The sequence below is a fragment of the Oncorhynchus gorbuscha genome, linkage group LG23 (genome assembly GCF_021184085.1).
Source record: "Oncorhynchus gorbuscha isolate QuinsamMale2020 ecotype Even-year linkage group LG23, OgorEven_v1.0, whole genome shotgun sequence".
Classification (NCBI taxonomy): Eukaryota; Metazoa; Chordata; class Actinopteri; order Salmoniformes; family Salmonidae; genus Oncorhynchus; species Oncorhynchus gorbuscha.
The window spans coordinates 32,097,799-32,120,972 of NC_060195.1; the positions used below are offsets into that span (position 1 = coordinate 32,097,799).

A 23,174-nucleotide genomic window follows, 5' to 3' on the forward strand; every position below is an offset into this window, starting at 1 on the left:
CCAAATAAATGTATCAATATAGTTTGCTAAAGGGATACATCAGTTATACAACAATTAATATGGTTCTGGAAAGTAGCCTACACTAGAAAAAAACAGAATAACCGGATTGATGCAGATAATTCACAAAAGTAAAACAACATCATTTTGAGATCGATTAGGATATTCTTTATAATATAGATCTTGTCCTTTCCCCTTTAAGAGAACCATTCCTCCATGCCCCTCCTTGTAAGGACATGTTTACTTTTCCGTGCGGATATGTTTCTTCCTGGTTCCATTAAATAGTAAACTCTCCTTTAATGTGGATATCAGAGTGGAGCAACTTTTGCCAACGCGAATGATTAAAAATAGCTGTCTATCGAAGCTGACTGCGTGTGAGGGAGAAGCGTCCAAATACAAAATAAGTAGGCATTTTGTCGGAAGCAGGTAATAGAGGAACTCTTTCTCGATCGTTCTCATCACTTTCACGCTTGTTTTTAGCTAGCTAGCATATGGATCAGTTGCCTATCGACTGTAAGTTACGTCCTGACTGGCTTGTTATCTAGCACAGCTTGTTGATTTGTAGTCGATCAACAGCACTGTCAACTCAAACAATTGATGCCTTCCATATGACATGAACTCTATGTTCTAGCTTCTCAAATGTTGGTATGTTTCAGACACGACTAGTTAGCTAGCTATTGTTTAATTGTAACTAATATATATATATATATATATATATATATACACACAATGTTTGGGGGGATCTTTGCGTGTGATGTGCACTCGAGCGCAGTACAGCCCACGATTATTTTAGAACCATACGTGGACTTTGGGAAGGAATGCTTGGCATGTCACTACAATGGCTATCTTCCATGTGATGCCTAACTTTAACATTACGTTTTAAATGTCCATTTACGTCTCCTCCACTATCTCGGTTGTCTGCAGAGCATACTGTATCTTTAGAAACAGGTATTTGATAATCCGCTCCAACTATGTTCCAGATTTGTGATTACATCCTCGCCACCCACCACGCCCACCCTCCCACATATTTGAGGAACCCCCCTGCCCGCGTCTCGCAAGGCGCTAGTGAAGAACCTGCGAACCGAGCCGTGTTTTTTTCTATGGCTCTGCTGACCCTGCACCGGCCCCCGTCCATCTCCACGGCTCCGGTGAGTCCCCTTTCCCGCGCACATCTCAACGTAGAAATACTAGACTTTTTATTTTCCATGACATTGCCTTCACATCATAACAGTGTGCGATTTGATGCACTGGCTAAGCCTGCTATTGCCTATTCATCCAGAATATATTTGATTTGATTTAATGAAAAACAATCATTGCCTGACGCTGTCCAATGTCCTGCTTGATGTATTTATTATATTCTCGATGTCACCACGGCATTGTACCCTGTGGATGTCAAGGATCTTTGATGCTCCCTGGTAGAGAAGATGGCATAGCCTCTGGAAGTAGGGATACTGAGGGTGCTTCAGCACCCCCCTGATAAATCACAATAAAATAAAAATAAAAAACATATTTTGTTATTTAAAATGGTTTCATATATTGTTCCACAAAATTAGTGCTCTAGGCCTTTATTACTCCTGTATGAGCGGAGAAAACTACTCGTTAGCAGACAGAGAGATATTTCGTACCCCCGTGCCCCACGCCTCAACAAAATATTTCCTCTGCACCCCCCCCCAGACAAATGTCAGCACCCCCACCTCAAAATATCAGCCATGTAGCGATAAAGTAGATAACTAGAGGGCACAACATGCCATATATCAGTTCTTCCCAACCCTCTCCTCGTGGACCACCCAACATTTCATATGTGTCGTAGCCCTGAACTGGCAACCCTGATTCAATTAGTCAAGGGCTTGGTGATAGTTGACTAATTGAATTAGGTATGATTACGGTCAAGGTACATTATGTCACAGTGTATCCTTATTGTGGGTGACGACAGTAGTCAAATCTACTCCTGCTGCCTAACCCTTGATACCACCACACAGACAGTGTTCCAAATGATAACACTCATCCTCCTTATGTCCTTATCATTTCTCCCCTCACTCTTTCTCTATTTCTCTTTCACTTCTCTTTAAACATTTTAGAGCAACTTTAACAGGCTCATTTAAACGCTGTTAATTCCATGGCCTCTTTGGTATGTTACGAGTGTGCCAATACATCAGGCACCAGTTTCACTTTTCTGTTCCCAGCTCCCCCAGGCTGGCGGACATAACTTTGCCCCCCCCCCCTGCATTCCACTGTCATTGAGTCTTAAATCTCTACTACTGTTAATTCATTTTTTTTTCTCCTTCTCTCCTCCTTTCAAACCCACAACGCTCCTCTCCTGTCCTCTCCTGTCCTCCTTGTCTCCAGCACCCCTCTACTCTTTTTGTTGTGTCTGTCTAGACATGTCAGTTGCATAACAGGTAATGTTACTGTCTCAAGTTTCACTCGCTCACACTGCTAAACCCCACTCCCTCATGCATTCTGTTCTTACTCTTTTTTTCCCCTCCCTCTCTGTTTTGTCTTTTCTATTCCTCTGTTTCTTATCCCCGTCTCCCTCCTTTCTCTGTGTCCCTCGGTCTTTAACTTCCGTAGTTGTTTCCTCTGCCTCTTATCTTTGTAGCTGCACATTTTACAAGTGATCCTGCTCATTCTTTCAGGACACGCCACTTTAGTTTTCTCCTGTAATCAATGGAATGACTCTATAATTAAAGAGGTTTGTCACTCTGTAATCAGCAGACGTCATCGTGTAACAAAAGATGACATATTTATCAGATTGTAGATTTTTCACAGTGAAGACTTTATAGCCTGGTCCCGGATCTGTTTGTGTTCTTGCCAACTCAATTGTGGTCATTGTCAAGTGAAGTTTGGCATGGCAATGATTGACAGGGAGTTTGCATGATAGCCCAAACGGACTGGCACTGGCTAAAGGTTTAGTGAATTAATCATCTTTCAACTAATTTCTTGAAGGATGAAAGCATTCCAAGAAGAGGGAGACTTCAGAAAAGGTATGCTTTTTGTTGTTGTTGGACTTTTGGTTGTGAATTAAATGTTAGGATAAAATAACTACAGTTGTGATATGTATGTTGTGAACATTTGAACCTGCAGAGAAAATGTTTTTAATATGTAAATATATATATTTTTACAACCATTCCTGCACTATAACATAATATACAGTTAGTTGCACAGTAATTCATAATACAGGAATAATAATTAAATCCCCCATAACAGGGAGAGCTTTGCTCTGGTCAAGGGGGCCGTCCTTCTCTTGGAAGGAGAGAGGGAGGAGCCTCATGAAGAGACATCACCCAATCACTTTCCTTCATCCCTGAAGCTGGGGGGCGGAGCTTCAGACACACAACACAGACATCTGCATGCCATGGTGTCATTACTGAGACCAGAGGACACTATCAAACTGGTGAGACCCATCAGATGTCACATGACCACCGATAGAATAAGCATACAATGGATAGGACCGGCATTGTGTGACGGTTTAAACTTAGGTCATCTGTAGTCTACATACCACAACAATGTGCTAGTGCTTAGATAATGCCTGGGCATCAGCTTATGGCGATAATGCAAGTCTTCAGCTCTCCCATCAGCCAGGGTTACTCATCACTGTTAACGTGCTTCACCAAACCACCTCTGTTACAATTGCATGACAATAACAGGCGCGATGCACTGAGTAATGTCACGTTAAAAGCATCTACTAACGGGTCACATTAATGTAATGCTTTTCACTAGGTCTCAAAGCTCCTTACATTATAGCAAGGATGGTATTTCACCCTATACGGCACCAACATGTAACATCATAGATCTGGTCCCAGATCTGTTGGTGCTCTTGCCAACTCCATTGCTCGTTGTCAAGCCCAAACATGTTTGGCATAACAAGGAGTTGGCGTGATGGCACACACAGACTGGCACTCATCCACTAGTAACATCCACCTACACATTCATAAATGCCCTCTACCTCTCTCTCACCCGTTATTATGCTTAACTGTTCGCTTACCTCACTGTTCTTCCCTCTCCTTCCTACCTCCCTCTCCTTCCTACCTCCCTCTTACCCCCCCCTCTCTTCTCCTACCTCCCCCTCCCTCTTACCCCCCTCTCTCTTCTCTTACCCCCCCCCCTCTTCTCCTACCTGTCCTTGCAGGCGGTGAGGTTGGAGTCAGTGAGTCCAGTCAGAGTGAGGTATCTGATCGTGGTCTCCACCCTCGGTAACAAACAGGAGAGCATTCTCCTGGGCATGGACTTCCCCGACACAGACAGGTGTGTTCCATGCTGTAACCATTAACATGTTTCCATGGGTACATCAGATGTGTCTAGACTAGAGAACGACGTGTGTTAAAAATAAATCTAGTATATGTTGCCAAAACCGAGGGATGAAAACAGTCTGTCTCTGTGTGTTTCAGTGATCAGTGTACTATCGGTATGGTTGTGCCCATATGGAGTGCCACACAAGTGTACCTGGACGGAGATGGGTAAGAAGTAGGAGAAAACCCACTGCCATTAGAAAAATGGATGGATTTCCTGAGTGCAGGAGTCAAATGAGGAAACTAGGAAATGGCTAGCTGAGCCTGTTCCACGGTTGGCCCGGCATCTTGGAGGCTGGCCAGACATAATAATACCAATGAGTAATCTGTCTCTGTTTATGTACCTGAATTACATCTGTTTCTGTCACTATGTCACCCCTTATGTCGACACTTTTAACATCTGCATTCATCACATACAGCGCATTCGGAAAGTATTCAGACCCCTTTACTTTTTCCACGTTTTGTTACATTACAGCCTTATTCTAAAATGTATTAAATCAAATTCTCATCAATCTACACACAATACCCCATAATGACAAAGTAAAAATGGGTTTTAGAAATGTTTGCCAAAATAAAGAAGGAAATATCACATTTGCATAAGATTTCAGACCCTTTCCTCAGCACTTTGTTGAGGCACCTTTGGCAGCTATTTGTCTTCTTGGGTATGGCACTACAAGCTTGGCACACCTGTATTTGGGGAGTCTCTCTCATTCTCTGCAGATACTTTCAAGCTCTGTCAGGTTGGATGGGAAGCGTCACTGCACAGTTATTTTCAGGTCTCCAGAGATGTTCGATCGGGTTCATGTCCGGGCTCTGGCTGGGCCGCTCAAGGACATTCAGAGACTTGTCCCGAAGCTACTCCTGCGTTGTCTTGGCTGTGTGCTTAGGGTTGTTGCCCTGTTGGAAGGTGACCCTTCGCCCCAGTCTGAGGTCCTGAGCGCTCAAGGATGATCAATGGAAACAGGATGCACCTGAGCTCAATTTTGAGTCTTATAGCAAAGGGTCTGAATACTTATGTAAATAAGGTTTTAAATTTGTAATAAATTTGCAAAAATGTCTAAACCTGTTTTCGCTTTGTCATTATGGGGTATTGTGTGTAGATTGATGAGGATTTTTTTTATTTAATCCATTTTAGAATAAGGCTGTAATGTAAAAAAATGTTGTAAAAGTAATTGGCTTTGAATAATTTCCAAATGCACTGTAAGTACTTTATAAAGGTTTACTAACAATGTGTTGACTGTAAAGTTTATATAGTGCTTTTGGCTGTTCTGGGATGTGGTCAGGATTGTGTTGCTCATTAACCTGAGTGTGCAGGAGTGTCAGCTCAAGCAAGAAGTTTCCTTTTACCACAGATCTAGGATCAGATTACTCCACCTCTGATCTTAACTAGGAGTATGAAAGAGCTTTTGAGGACATATTCATATCTGGAGCTAAATTTTGTAGCCCTGCCTGTTCTGTGTAGTTGTAATGTAGAAATAATATGTAGGGTTGGGCTCTATCCAGAATTTCATACTGTTTCTGTACTATACTTGGGTATACGGTATTACCATAAGTGTGTACAAGGGGCGCTAATTAGTACATTTTTAATAATAATGACACATATTTGACTGACAACACAATTTAGGCAACAGGGATCTTTATCCAAGAGGGAATTTAATGTCTCTGCTGTAACCAAGAAGCTTGATCTTGACATCTAGACACTTAGCTAGCAAGTTAGCAAACCAAATGCATAGCTGGAGCCCTGAACTGGATATCATTTATTTGACACATCTTACGACTTCTTATTGTTGTACTCAACTTTGTATTTTTTTAAATCGGTATTGAAAATTATACCGGCTGTATTTTGAAATAGCCCGTTAAATGGTATATTCGGCCAAGCCTAGTAATAGGGGTCACATGCTGTGTGTCTGTTTGGTACAGACTGTCTTTGATCTGACACTCACACCCACAGTTTTCTGCCATCAGCAGGCTCACACAGTTAATGGTGTTCTCATTCTCACACCATCCATCTGTCTTGCACACGTTCTCTCTCAATCTCCCTCCTCAGTGGGTTCAGTGTCACGTCAGCAGAAGAGACAAGAATCTTCAAGCCTGTTTCCATCCAGACCATGTGGTAGGTTTTATTCAAGCCTGTTTCCATCCAGACCATGTGGTAGGTTTTTATTCAAGCCTGTTTCCATCCAGACCACGTGGTGGGTTTTATTCAAGTGGTTCCATCTAGACCACGTGGTGGGTTTTATTCAAGCCTGGTTCCATACAGACTGAGTGGTGGGTTTTATTCAAGCCTGGTTCCATACAGACTGAGTGAGGGTTTTATTCAAGCCTGGTTCCATACAGACTGAGTGGTAGGTTTTATTCAAGCCTGGTTCCATCCAGACCATGTGGTGGGTTTTATTCAAGCCTGGTTCCATACAGACTGAGTGGTGTGTTTTATTCAAGCCTGGTTCCATACAGACTGAGTGGTGGGTTTTATTCAAGCCTGGTTCCATACAGACTGAGTGGTGGGTTTTATTCAAGCCTGTTTCCATCCAGACCATGTGGTGGGTTTTATTCAAGCCTGTTTCCATACAGACTTTTATTCTGTTTCCATAAAGTAAACACACACACAATGTTCTTTTTCAGTACTGTAATAGAATGACCTAGAACCTCTACGCTTTCACCTGTCATGGCTTTGCCTCTTCCCCTGTGTAGATCTTGCAGGGGTGGGCAACTCCAGTCGTCGAGGGCCTTATTGGTATCACACTTTTCAGTGGTGTAAAGTACTTAAGTAAACATACTTGAAAGTTCAACTTAAGCTGTTTTTTGGGGTAACTGTTGTTTAATTAATGTAATTTAATTATGCCAATGTGCTTTCATCAATTGAAAGCCCTTAATCTATTTTATGAGAATTTATAAGATTTTTTGTTTGCATAAAATAGACACAGACCAGTCTTTCAATAAAAGGTAATATAATGTATTCTCGGAGCGCGCTGACACTTAACCACGAGCAACAGCTTATATACAGATCATGACATCATTTCATTGCTTTAACAGAATCCCCTCCTCTCCACCGGGACAAAGTGAGGTGAAAAGTTCAATTCTAACTTACTAACACACTCCCAGATAACTTTTGACCCCTCAACATTATCGATTACCACTGAACTGACAGTTCTAATTAATAGAACACTTAGGAATGCACTCACTGTCTTATCTAAAAACTCCAGAGCTAAGTTTCTGTAGGGTCAACTATAGGCTAACGACCTTATTTGTTTACACAGTCCCCAACCCATTTGTTTCTTCCTAGTTGGAATGGTGTTCATTAACTTTAATTACTCCTTGTCCGTGTCACACAATCCCTTCTTATGAACTCATATTGTTAATCAGATATAAAACAGAGAGTATACAAAGTTTACTTAGTTACAATTCTTATTTAATATGATTTGTTCAGTCATTTAATCATAATTTTCCCATTAACTGTACTTTTGTATTTTTTACTACTTTTACTTAACTACATTCCTAAAGAAAATTATGAATTTTTTACATTTTCCATGATACTCAAAAGTACTTGTTACATTTTGAATGGTTAGCAGGACAGAAAAGTTGTCTAATTCACACACTTAATCAAGAAAACACCCCTGGTTATCACTACATCCTCTGATCTGGCAGACTCACTAAACACATGCTTCGTTTGTAAATGATGTCTTAGTGTTGGAGTGTGCTATCGGTTAAAAAAAAAAAATTGTGCCGTCTGATGCCAATTTTTTCCCCCAGTTTTGTGATATCCAATTGGTAGTTAGTCTTGTCCCATCATTGGAGGAAACACCGTAAAAACTGGCGACCATGTCAGCGTGCATGCGTCCGGCCCGCCACAGGAGTTGCTAGAGTGGCCAAACCCTCCCCCCTAACCCGGACAACGCTGGGCCAATTTTGTACCACCTCATGGATCTCCGGGTTCCGCCCGGATCGAATCCGGCTCTGTAGTGACGCCTCTAGCGCGGCGATGCAGTGCCTTAGACCGCTGTGCCATTCAGGAGGCCTACTTTTGATACTTAAGTACATTTTAGCAATTACATTTACATTTGATACTAAAGTATACTTGAAACCAAATACTTTTAGACTTTTACTCAAGTAGTATTTTACTGGGTGACTTTTACTTGAGTCATTTTCTATTAAGATATCTTTACTTTTACTCAAGTATGACAATTGTGCACTTTTTCTCCATCCCTAGCCAACACAGCTGATTAATGAAATTGCATTCTAAACTGAAGATCGTGATTAGGTGATTATTGGAGTCAGGTGTTTTAGCTGGGGCAAAATTGTGACGACAATCAGTGCCCTCGAGGACTGGAACTGCCCACCCCTGCGCCTAAAGTGTCTATCGCTGTCCCCAGGTCTGTGCTGCAGGCGCTGCATGGCTGCTGTGAGCGGGCGGTGAAGGGTGCAGTGATTCCAGGCTGTGGGCTGGACTGGGCCCAACACTACTATGGGCATGTGGAGTCTAACCGCCTCTGTCTAAACGAGTGGGGCGCTATGACAGGCCTGGAGTCAATCAGGAGGGACAGCGCCGGACAGAGGTGTGTGCACGTGTCTCTATTTTTTTTGTTGACACCCTAGGGGGCGCGGCAATGTTGCCTGACCCTGAGCTCACCTGCATGAATTGTTTTATATTGTTTGTTTTTATAGTTATACCGTTACGTTTTTGTTTCGTTTTATCGACATCTAAGTGCGTCGCAAGTTTAACAGTGTATTGTTCTTGGCATCTGTGACGACCTTAATCCTAAACCGTCACCCGCTCTCCAGAAAGCTCAAACTCAAACAGCATTACCTTGTCCAATGATAGTTCTACAAAATCAAAAAGGGAACTAAAACGAAGCAAGGCTCAAGAGGTGTCAGGAACAGAGTACAGAGGCGGAGAAGCCAACACCTGCTCCCTGTTCCCGATACCACCTCTTGAGCCCTGTGAAATGTGCGGTCATTAAATAACAAACTGGATGAGTTAGCGGCAAGGGCTACGTTTGAAGAGGACTTTACAGAAACGTGGCTCAAGCAGGACCGGTCGTGTTTGGGAGTCCCACAGGGCGGCGCACAATTGGCACAGCGTCGTCCGGGTTTAACCGGTGTAGGCCGTCATTGTAAATAAGAATTTGTTTTTAACTGACTTGCCTAGTTAAATGTGAACATTGATGGATACACTGTCTATAGAGCAGATCGAGACAAAACGTCACAAATAAATGTCTTTGTAGATAATACTTGGATCACGCTGTGTAATGTGATTGGACAAGTGTGCACCAGGGACCCATCGGGAACATTCTATCTACCACACGAGTTTGGACAAATTACCATTATTCTGGTCTGTGCCTGGACCTAGGATAAAGTGGACCAGCGGTTCTGTACAGGCAAGACAAGCATGGGAAGGGCTTAATGCAATGATGGGAAGAAAATTGAGAACAATAATATGGCAGACTGTTCATCCTTTGTAAACGACCTAAACTGGTTTTGTTAGAGACGAATGTAAACAAATATGTGCTAGTATCCCCAAATCCTCTCCTGTCCAGATAAGAGAACGAGGTGGTCTCATGCTTAAATATTAGGCCACACAGGGCCCAGACGGACCATGGGGCAAAGTACTGTAGGTATGCGCCCACCGGCTCAAGGGAGTGCTCACACGACCGTTTCAACTCCTAATGAGCACCTGTACAGTGCCAAAATCCTGGAAGGTGTTGACCATTGTACCGGTGCCTAAGAAGTCAGGGGCCAAATGACTTTTGACCTGTGGCCCTCACACCACTTTTGGTCAAATGCATGGAAAGGGTTGTTAATAAGCAATTTAACCTTTCCATAGCAGATCAACTGGACCTGTTACAGTTTGCCTATAAGGCACAGAGGGGGACTGAGGATGCTACCCTGACCTTGGTGAACATGGTGGCTAGTAACCTTCAACATGCAAAATCACATTTTATTTTTTGATTTTAGTTCAGCTGTTAATACAATGCAAATACACACTGCTGAAACGACTACTGGACCTGAATGTCAACGGAGGCCTCGCAGGTTGGATCAAGGACTTTTTAACTGACCGCCTACATCGGGTCCTCATGAATAGGGCCCCCGCTGTTGAGCTGACCCTGAACACAGGGGTGTGTCCTTTCACTGTTCTCTGTCTACACTAATGAGCTGAAGATCCAAGGGAGCAATGTGAGCCTGTTCAAGTATGAGGATGACATGGCTCTGGTAGAACTCTTAAAAAAAAAAAAAAATTAAGCAAGGTAACGCCTGTTCTTAATCAGGAAATTAAAGGGGTTTGAGGTCAGCCAGGATGTTCTGGAGAGGGTGTACAGCAGCTTGGTGCATCCTCACGTTCAATATGACCGCCTGCTAATCTGAGCGTAAGGAGCAAAAGCAAATTGACCAGAATAGTGAACACAGCCAGCAAAGTAATTGGTTGATCACAAGCACATTTGAGCATTCTGTTCCACAAGGCAACCAAAAAGAAGGCACCGGCTGTCGTTGGCGACCCCTCCCACCCTCAGTTTGAAAGGCTTCCCTCTGTCCAGCACTTCGTCATGGCCACGAAGAACGTGTCCAAACATTCATTTGTTCCTTGTGCTGTTGGAATACTAAATGCAACGTAAATTGTATATGTACTGATCTATCCAGTGCAGTTGGGACAGCGGGCAGTTGTGAGTGAATGTATTAATGTCCTCAGTGTACAACATGATGGACTTACTGGTTTAAATGTGTATGATGTGAGAATGTATGTGATTATTTTAATGGAAAGTGATGCCAAAGTAAAATGTCCATCCTGGATAGACAAAGTTTTATTCTGTCTGTGCGTTTGTGTGTTGGAGAACTGTGTAAGGGGAAGTGGGTAGTGATACTCTGTCTCTGCACAGCTCGACGGAGAGGGTGTCTGTGGAGAGGCAGATCAAAGAGGAACTCCGAGACATCATGAGAACAGAGGACCTGGAGAACATCACCTCCAAACAGGTACCACAGAGAAGGACAAGACGATGGGATGTTATGTATTGGAACAAGTCCCAAAGTATGCAAGAAGACCAAACTTGTCAAGGTCACGGACAAACAATGGCTGACATAGCTGTCTGAAATACAAGTAGAAGTAAATAAATTGTCTGGTAATATAGAGGCAGTCTGTCGACAGTCTGTGACCTAAATTAATGACTTGAAGAGTCTTGTGTCCGGATCTATGACACCTCACTTGTAACACAAGCCATTTGAACCAGCCAAGTCACAACCAGAGCTCAACAGCCCCTTATAACCTTGTGGATGGATTGAATTCTCAGAGGGAGCAAACATGGTGTTGTGCTGTTGATCAGTTGGCCATCCTCTTCCTGTCTCCTTCCCCAGGTCCGCAGTGCCCTGGAGGCCAGGATAGGCATGGATATGAAGAATTACAAGGAATACATCGACAATGAAATGATGGTCACCATGGCGCAGATGGACAAGCCCTCCAAAATATTTGACTATTTGTTCCTGGTGAGTCCCATCTGACTCTGTCACATTTGACCTTTGGCTTATGCCACTCAGCAGTAGCCCCTAACCATAGCTCTGGAATCAGATGCCACTCAGCAGTAGCTCCTAACCTTAATCATGAGGAGGTTGTAAAGAGTATATGACACTGGACCAGTTAAGTTGTAAGGAAATCTCCTCAGGGCTGATCATGACAGGAAGTACATTTTTAAATGTTTACATTTGAGCCATTTAGCAGATGCTATTTTCCAGAGTGACTTCCAGTAGTGAGTGCGTAGAGTTCATACATTTTGGTACTGGTCCCCCTGTGAGAATCAAACCTACAACCCTGGCATTGTTTGCGCATTTCTCTATCAACTGAGCCACAGGGGAAGTATGCTGCAACCAAGAGTATGTCGCATGACTCGAACTTCCCTTTTCAGAGCCTAGTGTTTACAGTTGTTGAATATAAAGCTCTGGCCTTCTAGTGTCCTCTCGTCTTCTGTGAATAAGGCTCTGTCTCTCTCTCTCTTTTAGGGGTCTGAGTGGAATGCTGCCAACTTTGAGGAGCTACAGAAAAACAAGTAAACCTTTCATTTACTGTGTTGGTTTGCGTGAGCTCTTGTTATTGACTTGTATAAGGTGCGTGTGCAAACGAGCAAGACAAAGTGTTGAGTGGTTGCTGGGTAACTAAGTTTCTGCCGATGTTTCAGTGTGGGATACATCCTGAACATTACACGGGAGATCGATAACTTCTTCCCAGAGTCCTTCAGCTACATGAACATCAGGGTGTACGACGTGGAGGCTACAGACCTGCTGTCCCACTGGAAAGACACATACACCTTCATCAACACAGCCAGGTAGTCCCACCCTCCTCCCCTCTCGCTCCTATACATTCTCCCTGCATTGTAATGTAACGATATGGCTTTGACATAGATTTGCTTTTTCTATAAATCTTTTTTTACTGTTTGAATGTTTTGTAACGTTGTGCCCCCCTGGATAAACCAGCGACAGTCTCTCAAATTATGACACTCCATCGTAGTCGCACAATGATGACACAACACCTCTCTCTCCCCCTATACAGGCAGAGTGGCAAGGCGGTGCTGGTGCATTGTAAGATGGGCGTGTCTCGCTCTGGGTCCACAGTGGTGGCCTACGCCATGAAGCAGCAGCGCTGGCCCCTGGAGGTGGCTCTGTCCTACGTCAGGGACCGCAGGCCCATCGTCCAGCCCAACGTCGGCTTCATGAAGCAACTCCACACCTATAGTGGCATCCTTAACGCCAGGTCAGCATATTCATTTATCGTGTGTTTGGTTTGTGTGTGTGACATTTTTAGTTTTTATTTCACCTTTATTTAATCCGGTAGGCTAGTTGAGAACAAGTTCTCATTTACAACTGTGACCAGGCCAAGATAAGGCACAGCAGATTGACACATACAACAACAAATGGAATAATCAAACATACAGTAGAAAAAATAAGTCTATATACAGTGTGTAAATGAGGTAAGATAAGGGATAAGGGAGGTAAGGCAATAAATAGGCCATGGTGGCAAAGTAATTGCAATATAGCAATTAAACACTGGAATGGAAGATGTGCAGAAGATGAGTGTGCAAGTAGAGATACTGGGGTGCAAAGGAGAAAGATGAATAATTACAGTATGGGGATAAGGTAGTTGGATGGGCTATTTACAGATGGGCTATGTACAGGTGCAGTGATCTGTGAGCTGCTCTGACAGCTGGTGCTTAAAACTAGCGAGGGAGATATGGGTCTCCAGCTTCAGTGATTTTTGCAGTTTGTTCCAGTCATTGGCAGTAGAGAACTGGAAGGAAAGGTGGCCAAAGGAGGACTTGGCTTTGGGGGTGACCAGTGAGATATACCTGCTGGAGCACATGCTACGGGTGGGTGTTGCTATGGTGACCAGTGAGCTGAGATATGGTGGGGCTTTACCTAGCAAAGACTTATAGATGACCTGGAGCCAGTGTGTTTGGTGACGAATATGAAGCGAGGGCCAGCTAACGAGGGTGTACAGGTCGTATGTTCACTGTACCCTCCATTCCAGTCAGCAGCGCTCTCTGGTGGCGGTTATGATATCGTCGACATCACCTGTATGTTCACTGTTACCCTCCATTCCAGTCAGCAGCGCCACAGCGCTCTCTGGTGGCGGTTATGATATCGTCGACATCACCTGTATGTTCACTGTTACCCTCCATTCCAGTCAGCAGCGCTCTCTGGTGGCGGTTATATCGTCGACATCACCTGTATGTTCACTGTACCCTCCATTCCAGTCAGCAGCGCCACAGCGCTCTCTGGTGGCGGTTATGATATCGTCGACATCACCTGTATGTTCACTGTTACCCTCCATTCCAGTCAGCAGCGCCACAGCGCTCTCTGGTGGCGGTTATGATATCGTCGACATCACCTGTATGTTCACTGTTACCCTCCATTCCAGTCAGCAGCGCTCTCTGGTGGCGGTTATATCGTCGACATCACCTGTATGTTCACTGTACCCTCCATTCCAGTCAGCAGCCCCACAGCGCTCTCTGGTGGCGTTTATGATATCGTCGACATCACCTGTATGTTCACTGTTACCCTCCATTCCAGTCAGCAGCGCCACAGCGCTCTCTGGTGGCGGTTATGATATCGTCGACATCACCTGTATGTTCACTGTTACCCTCCATTCCAGTCAGCAGCGCCACAGCGCTCTCTGGAGGCGGATGTCGCGAGAGAAGAGAAAGAGGTCTGCTGCTTCACACAGCAACGAAGAAGAAGAGGAGGAGGAGGAGGAGGAGGAGGAGAGTGACGAGGAGGATGAAGAAGAGACGGAGAGTCCAGATGAAGTTGATGAGGCAGATAAAGAGGTAAAAGTTACACAATGTTTATGGTTAGGATTAGTGCTGTGGTGATCATTCCATTTTGTCAGTCAGTAACTGTCATGTGAATGATTGCCGGTCTCATGGTAATTGACCTCTAGAGAGACGTCAAGCATCTCCAAAGTTTACAGACCGCTGATGTTCGCCTTAAGAACATCTACATTTTTTAAAGTCTAATAAGTAGTTATAGTATATAGTAACACAGAAATACGAGCCTTAGTTAATTTAATATGGTCGAATCCGGAATCTATCATTTCGAAAACAAAACGTTTATTCTTTCAGGGAAATACAGAACCGTTCTGTATTTTATCTAACCGTTGGCAACCCTAAGTCTAAATATTGCTTACATTGCACAACCTTGAATGTTATGTCATAATTATGTACAATTCTGGCAACTTGATTACGGTCTTTGTTAGGAAGAAATGGTTTTCACACAGTTCAACAAGGCGGGCTGCTCAAACTGCTGCATATACCCTGACTCTGCTTGCACATAACACAAGAGAAGTGACACATAGAGACCTAAGACGACAACAGCATGGCAGCAACACAAAACATGGTACAGACATTATTGGGCACAAACAGCACAAAGGGCAAGAAGTTAGACATCAATGCATCACACAAAGCAGCCACAACTGTCAGTAAGTGTTCATGAATGAGTCTTTGAATGAAGAGATTGAGTGTTTGTTGCAAGTCGTTCCAGTCGCTAGCTGCAGCGAACTGAAAAGAGGAGCGACTGGCAGAACGGGTGTTGTATGTGGGGGATGAGGGCTGCAGTAGATATCTCAGATGGAGAGGGGTGAGGCCTAAGAGGGTTTTATAAATGAGCATCAACCAGTGGGTCTTGCGGCGGGTATACAGAGATGACCAGTTTACAGATAACTATAGAGTGATGTTTCCTATAAGGAGCATTGGTGGCAAATCTGATGGCCGAATGGTAAAGAACATCTAGCCACTCGAGCACCCTTACCTGACGATCTATAAATTACTTCTCCATAATCTAGCATGGGTAGGCTGGTCATATGAATCAGGGTTCGTTTGGCAGCTGGGATAAAGTGTGATTACGATAGAGGAAACCAGGTCTAGATATTAATTTAGCCTGCAGCTTTGATATGTGCTGAGAGAAGAACAGTGCCATCTAGCCATACTCCCAAGTACTTGTACCTAAAGTTCTATACCCTCAGAGGTAGTAATCACACCTGTGGGGAGAGGGGCATTCTTCTTACCAAACCACATGACCTTTGTTTTGGAGGTGTTCAGAACAAGGTTATGGGCAGAAAAAGCTTGTTGGACACGAAGAAAGCTTTGTTGTTGAGCGTTTAACACAGAATCCGGGGAGGTGCCAGCTGAGTATAAGACTGTATCATCTGCAAAGAATGGATGAGAGAGCTTCCTACTGCCTGAGCTATGTTGTTGATGTAAATTGAGAAGAGCGTGGTGCCTAGGATGTGAGCCTTGGGGTACACCCTTGGTGACAGACAGTGGCTGAGATAGCAGATGTTCTGACTTTAACACTGCACTCTTTGAGAGAGGTAGTTGGCAAACCAAGCCAAAGACCCCTCCGAGACACTAATACTCTTTAGCCGACCCACAAGAATGGAATGGTCTACTGCAGGTATCTCCAAACTGGGGAATGCCGTCGGGGGTATGCCAAATTAATATATATATATATATTATTATTAAAATGTTGTTTTTTCACATTTTCAAACAGTTCATTTCATATTTTCCAACGGGGCTATACGTTTTGGTTTAGTTTCTCTTCTTTTTTTCTACTCGCCTGAGTAGCCTCGTTCCACTGCCAAAAATCAAATTAAACCATCTAGTGTTCAGCAAATTAACACATAACATCCAATCACATTAACTGTTACTCTCTCGCGGGAAACCTTCACTCTTGCGCAGACATTTAGAAACGAAACATGACAATTTGCAAAATAAGCCACGGGAGTTTTTTGAGCGAGAATAAAGACTACTTTTGAGTAGTAAGCTGTATAAAAGCAACAGATGCCATTTAATAAGAAGAGGCTGGAAGCGACTTACATTGTGAGCTACTGAGTGGCTAGGACAGGCAAGCCCCATACTATTGTGGAGGACTTAATTCTTCCTGTTGCTGTGGATATGGCTGGGACAATGCTGAGGGAAAAGGCCCAAAAAACTATACAGACAATGCCTTCATCAAACACTGTTTCACAACACATGAGCTGTTTTTAAACAATTACTGCTTCACATACAAGCCATAGAATTATATGTATTACAGCTGGATGAGTCAACAGATGTGGCGGGCCTGGTACAGCTCCTGGTATATGTCCGTTACATTTATGGGGGGGGTCAATTAAGGAAGACATCCTTTTCTGGAAACCAGGACAATATGAGAGGTTATTTTCAAAGTACTGGACAGCATTGTGGCATCAAATGGACTTTGGTGGTCAAGATGTGTTTGTATCTGTACTGATGGCGCAAAAGCCATGACAGGGAGACATAGTAGAGTGGTAACGAGCGTGCAAACAGTTGCTCCCAATGCCACTTGGGTACACTGCAGCATCCACCGAGAGGCTCTTGCTGCCATGAGAATGCCTGACAGCTTGATAGACGTTTTGGACACTACAGTGAAAATGGTTAACTTTGTTAAAGCAAGGCCTCTGGACATGTATTTTCTGCATTATGCAATAACATGGGCAGCGACCACGTAACGCTTTTACAACATACAGAAGTGCGCTGGTTATTGTTGTGGAGGATCGTTACAAAATATAACACTTACAAGAACTTATGAATTCAATATAGGCTTTTAATACAAACATATCAGAAGCCTAGATGGTCCGCGGAACACACACTTTTCCAGAGCACTGGCTCTGATTTATACACATACAACATATGAGTCCATCCCACATGCAAATTCAGTTATTTCCCTCAGTCCATCTGCCACCATTATATCCCAATCTGTGCACCCTGCTTGTTCACGCCCAATAACGCCCATATCTGCCTTCAGTCAAGTTATAATGGTGACAGGACCTCTTCATGTCCCAAAAATAATACATGCCCTTCTTATCCTATGGGCCCCTTATGTTTAGCTTGTCCTTATTAGGACTAGTAGACGATGTGTCCCTTCTCTTCATGTCCTATGTCTATAGTCCATCAGTTGGTCATTTGGCTGACCACCTCCTATGTATGTCCCTCTGACCTTGGTATGTCCAGCTGTCCTATGCTCTCATGGCCTTACTGTCCTATACAATAGACAATGCAGTTTACCAGAATGGCAAATGCACTCTAAGTGTATCTTTCTCTTGTGGTACAGTATTATGTTTCTCCCTATATGTACATCTTGCTCCCACATTATCAAGGGACACTATATTGTGTTTTCTTTGAGATGCGATTAGTTTTGTTTACTTGTCTGACGAGTTTCTCACACGACTGTCCTATCTGGGTGGGTTTTTTCTCACCTGAGTTATCTGAATCTAGGATTACAGGGACTCTCCACAACTATTTTTATTTTATTTTTTACTAGGCAAGTCAGTTAAGAACAATTTCTTATTTTCAATGACGGCCTAGGAACAGTGGGTTAACTGCCTGTTCAGGGGCAGAACGACAGATTTGTACCTTGTCAGCTCGGGGATTTGAACTTGCAACCTTCCGGTTACTAGTCCAACGCTCTAACCACTAGGCTACCCAATGTGCGTGACAAAATTGAGGCTATGATTAAGAAGTTGGATCTCTTTTCTGTCTGAATTAACAAAAACGACAAGACGGGCCTTTCCATCATTGTATGTTTTCTTTTGGTTTGTGTGCAAATGAACTCAAGCTTACGGACAATGTCAAATGTGATATAGCGATGCACCTGAGTGAGCTGGATGCACAATTACGCAGGTGCTTTCCCGAAATGGACAACAAACTGGATTCGTTATCCCTTTCATGCCCTGTCTCCATACCTGAACAAAAGAGCCTCATCGAAATTGCAGCAAGCAGTTCTGTGAAAATTGAATCCGAAGCCACTGCCAGGTTTCTGGATTGGGCTTGTGCTCAGTTTCATCGTGCCAAGTACTGATGCAACCACGTACTTATGTGAGATTGGCTTCTCGGCCCTCACTAGCATTAAAACAACTAAATACAGGCACAGACTGTGTGTGGAAAATGATTTAAGAATGAGACTCTCTCCAATACAAACCAACATTGCAGAGTTGTGCATCCTTTCAATCACACCCTTCTCATTAACCTGTGATGAACAAATAAGGTTTTATATGTAAGATGGCTAAATAAAGAGCACAATTATTAGTGCCCTGGTCCTATAAGAGCTCTTTGTCACAGCCCGGCTCGTGGGAAGTGACAAACTCACACTCATTCTTATGTTTAATAAATGTATTGTTTGTGTGTGTGTGGCAGGCTTACAATGATGGCAAAAAAAAACATTTGAGTGCACTGACCCTGGTGCTAGAGGGGAACGCAGCTGGTTGAAAGGTTGAATGTTTGAAAGGGTACGGGACTATAAACATTTTAGGAACCACTGGTCTACCATGTCAAAAGCTTTGGCCAAGTCAATAAAAATAGCAGCACAACATTGATTAGAATCAAGGGCAATGGTGACCTCATTAAGGGCGTTACTCCTGACCGTCACCGTAACAGCCCTAGTTAGGATGATATTGTCAAGATCCGGATTATTTGTATTTTGAGGTGCAATCAAAAGACTTCTCTCTCTGTCTTGACTAGGTATTTGAAGAGCCTGCCCCCAAGGTTGAGACTGACGCAGAAGCTTCACTCACGGAACTTGCCTCCCCACTCACGGAACTGGCCTCCCCACTCACGGAACTGGCCTCCCCACTCACGGAACTGGCCTCCCCACTCACGGAACTGGCCTCCCCACTCACGGAACTGGCCTCCCCACTCACGGAACTGGCCTCCCCACTCACGGAACTGGCCTCCCCACTCACGGAACTGGCCTCCCCACTCACGGAACTGGCCTCCCCACTCACGGAACTGGCCTCCCCACTCACGGAACTGGCCTCCCCACTCACGGAACTGGCCTCCCCACTCACGGAACTGGCCTCCCCACTCACGGAACCGGCCTCCCCACTCACGGAACCGGCCTCCCCACCCACGGAACTGTCTGCAGCTAATCCCCTTATCACTGTACACGACAGTGACAAGGTAGGCAACCTCTCTTACAAGTGACATGACAAAACCTTCTCAAAAATGTATATTACATTGAAACAATGTCAAAACCAACCTGTTTATCCATCTTTAATATCCTCCCTCTAGCCGTCCTCTCAGAGCCCCAGTCGCAGTGGCAGGATGAACCTCTTCTCTCTCATGCAGTCCATCAACGAACTGGACGATGAGGATCTCAGGAATGAACAGGTAAGAGGAGGAAAATATGGAGAAGAGGTGAAAGAGAAAAGAAAGCAACCATTTTTCTTACCCTTTCTTACCTTTTTATTATTCGGCGATGTAGATTGCCAACAGTCACCGGCGGTCTCCAGGGCAGCGGAGGCGGAGTCATGGACGGAAGGGCCTCATGCATCAGAGGGCCCATGTGGATGGTTCACCTGAGCCAAGCAGCCTATCAGGTCCCAAAAAATGTGAAGGGGCGGGGCCAAGTAAACCTGAGTCCAGGGAAGGAGATACCAAGACGATGGAAGGGCGGTAAAGGGAGAGAAGGGGAGAATGGATGGAGAAAGAGAAGCCTAGAGGAGACACTAATAGGAAGAGAGGAAATGTTCTGCCTTCTTTCAAGCTATAAACATGAAAGTATCACCCAAAGGTATTTATATACATCATACTACTTAAGCCTTGTTCACACTGCAGGCCTTAAAAGCTCAAATCAGTGTTTTTCAATTCTGTTTTGGAATACTGACTGGTCAAACAGCAAGTTACAAGTAACCAAATCAGATTTGTTTGTTCAGACAGCAGTCATTTGCTTACATGGCTACACTAGCTGTCATGGCATTGATGGGTGTGTGTGAGCAGTGGTGTAGACTGATTCACTCATTTGTTTGTAAACAATGAACAAGCTTGTTAGCTACCACGTTCTTGTCAAACTGTCAGTGGCTAGCAAGCAACAAGATATGCCAAATAAGTCTAAAAACCATTTGCGGGCAAATAAATCCGATTTGACCGTTCAGACACAAGTTGCATGGCCAGGAATCCGATTAGTACCTGATTTCAACCCACCTACGAAGGTGTTTTGAAATGTGGCTTGAAATGTTTGTCTGTTCCTACTGCAGGAAAAAGAACAGATTTGAATCGTATGTGCATTTCTTTTAGTTAGTTCAAACTGCCAATGTGAACAAGGCTTTAGACTCCCAACTAGCATAGCGTTATACACGGAGTATACAAAACATTCATCAGGGGGTTGGACACTACAAGCTGTCAAGCGTTCCACAGGGATGCTGGCAAATGTTGACTTCAATCCTCGCCACAGCTGTGTCAAGTTGAGTGTGAAAAACCCAGCAGCGTTGCAGTTCTTGACACACTCAAACTGGTGCACATTACACCGTTCAAATGCACTTAAATATTTTGTTTTGCTGATTTCACCCACTGAATGGCACACAAACACAATCCTCGTCTCAAAGCTTAAAAATCCTTCTTTAACCGGTCTCCTCCCCATCATCTACACTGATTTGAAGTGGTGACATCAATAAGGGATCATAACGTTCTCCTGGATTCACCTAGTCGGTCTGTCATGGAAAGAGGTGTTCCTAATGTTTTGTACACTCAGTGTATAATTTGATTATTTAAGTGTCATTCCTTTTGCACAATATTTAATTTTAGGTTCTTTTAATGTATCAAACAAAACCTGTTCCCCAACACATTTACTCCATTGGTAGTGATGGCTCACTTATTTTTATGTCACTGCAGTATTACGACACAAATAATTATGTCTATAACCAAAGCTTAGTATTTCTGGTTAGACTTACCTACTGTCACTGAAGTTGGAATGTATGTACATTATCATACCGCATGTGTAGTGTGCCCTCCTTCTCTCCTCATGACCTATGACCTCTATGCAATAATTAATTTGTCTTCTCTGAATACCTGCCAGTTCAGGTTGTGTATTTTAAGTGCCCTTATTTTAGGGGTTTCCTTTTTTTACAAACGCACATACAAGCTAGATCTTTTTAGAGTTTATGAAAATGGCATGCTGTCTCAATGATCCAAAACTTGAATTGTCTCACTGAGGTTTCAAAATAGTAATGTTGAGTGACTGTTTTAAGCTGTGTTATTATTCTGGACCAATTCATGACCAATCCAAGGGCACCAGACTGTTTGCCAATTGTGTTCCTCTGTGCCAATGAACTTTCTGTCCTTGAGTTTTAGGGCCCAATTCAATCAGATCTGCTTCAGCAGACAGCCGCGAAGCTAATGTTTTGACGGTGTTGGAGGTGGAACTTCATTAGAGCTGTCAAATTCACAAGTGGCTCCCAGCATGCAGTCGCATTAAGAACCCATGCAGACTTGTTTACAAGTTGGGACACTGGAATGTGAGATGTAAACCACACCTCGATTATGCTGATTTAGAAATCCTCATTTATTTTGTTAAATGATTTTTCAATTTGAGCGTAATTATTTCTATATAGCCTTCACGTTCTCGTTCTGAACTTCCTCCGTGAGTGCAGCAGATTGTGTTACAATGATGGAGCAGCTGCTCACTGATTAGACAGTTCCACTCGCCTGCGACACCACCAAAACATCCGCTAAGCGGTTGCCTGCTGTCGCCGGTTAACGCTTGAACTGATTGAATGTAAGCCTTAATCTAAAGACAACAGATTTGAGGATCATTAGAAAACTCGTACCCTCTTTTTAAAATTTTTAATCTTCGGTGTTAAATCCCTTTAAGTTATTGGAGATGTTTTTATTTCTTTTTTTAAATATTTCACTGTCGTTCCACAAATAGCCTTGCTGTAAGAGTGCCTTGGACGTGGGACCTAAATAACCAAGTTATTTCCCGAATACACAGACCCTGATTTAAAGTATTTATGATATCTACGGTATATTGCTATTTCTCTGAGCTGGTGGCTTTTTTTCATATTGTTTTAACGGTTTGTCTTCATGACCAGCGTGCATGTTAGCATGATTTTGTTCAGGTTACGGTTTTTGTGTCTATTTTGGACTTTTGAGGTAGTTTTGGCATTATGGTGAAAGTTTCTGAACTTTCCTCAGTTAAACTGAATGGTTCTTCATGCTGATTTCTTTATCGATCCATTTTTTTTTTTTTTAAGTCTTCAGCTGGCTGTGTTTTTATATTCATCATTGAAACAAGTTTCCACCACATCATCATCATCCCATTGACACTGCCTGAGCCGACCTCTGCTGTACTGCAATCAAATCCATCAATGACCTGTATCTGTCATTGTTCTGGATAAGTGTTATCTCCCCCACTGTTTACAGCTATACTGTATGAGTGAATAAATGTTTCAGAGTAACCAATGTCATGTTCAGTTGTCTGCCTTTTTTTTAAATGGAATTATACAGTGTTTTCTGTGTACTTGTCAACACGATACAACAAACAGGAAAAAAAGGGATATTTTGTTGGCTTGACTAAGAGCCTTTAATTATTTTTGGTATTTATATAATACTAGTATAATGGAAACTT

General features: G+C 43.4%; 1 protein-coding gene across 2 annotated transcripts; it reads left to right on the forward strand.

The window, feature by feature from the left end:
- Positions 1 to 227: 227 nt before the first annotated feature.
- Positions 228 to 23,008, forward strand: LOC124010825 (protein phosphatase Slingshot homolog 3-like). Of its 2 annotated transcripts, XM_046323534.1 has the most exons (17): positions 228 to 423; positions 978 to 1,145; positions 2,944 to 2,981; positions 3,205 to 3,391; positions 4,127 to 4,242; positions 4,386 to 4,454; positions 6,334 to 6,399; positions 8,657 to 8,839; positions 11,156 to 11,249; positions 11,628 to 11,756; positions 12,267 to 12,313; positions 12,443 to 12,589; positions 12,814 to 13,014; positions 14,413 to 14,587; positions 19,292 to 19,729; positions 19,841 to 19,939; positions 20,034 to 23,008. In XM_046323534.1, the coding sequence occupies exons 2-17, from the start codon at positions 1,098 to 1,100 to the stop codon at positions 20,226 to 20,228; spliced, it is 2,232 nt and encodes a 743-aa protein (XP_046179490.1). In that variant the 5' UTR covers positions 228 to 423; positions 978 to 1,097; the 3' UTR covers positions 20,229 to 23,008. The 2 variants fall into 2 exon arrangements, with proteins under 2 accessions (XP_046179490.1, XP_046179491.1); XM_046323535.1 differs by lacking the exons at positions 228 to 423; positions 978 to 1,145; positions 2,944 to 2,981; ... (2 more) ...; positions 4,386 to 4,454; positions 6,334 to 6,399 and adding an exon at positions 6,411 to 6,826.
- The last annotated feature ends 166 nt before the right edge of the window (positions 23,009 to 23,174 follow it).

Coding starts and splice junctions, on each gene's coding strand:
- LOC124010825 (XM_046323534.1), top strand. CDS start 1,098: ATGGCTCTGCTGACCCTGCACCGGCCCCCGTCCATCTCCACGGCTCCG. Junction 4,243..4,385: donor GACTTCCCCGACACAGACAG/GTGTGTTCCATG, acceptor TGTGTGTTTCAG/TGATCAGTGTACTATCGGTA. Junction 11,757..12,266: donor TATTTGACTATTTGTTCCTG/GTGAGTCCCATC, acceptor TCTCTCTTTTAG/GGGTCTGAGTGGAATGCTGC.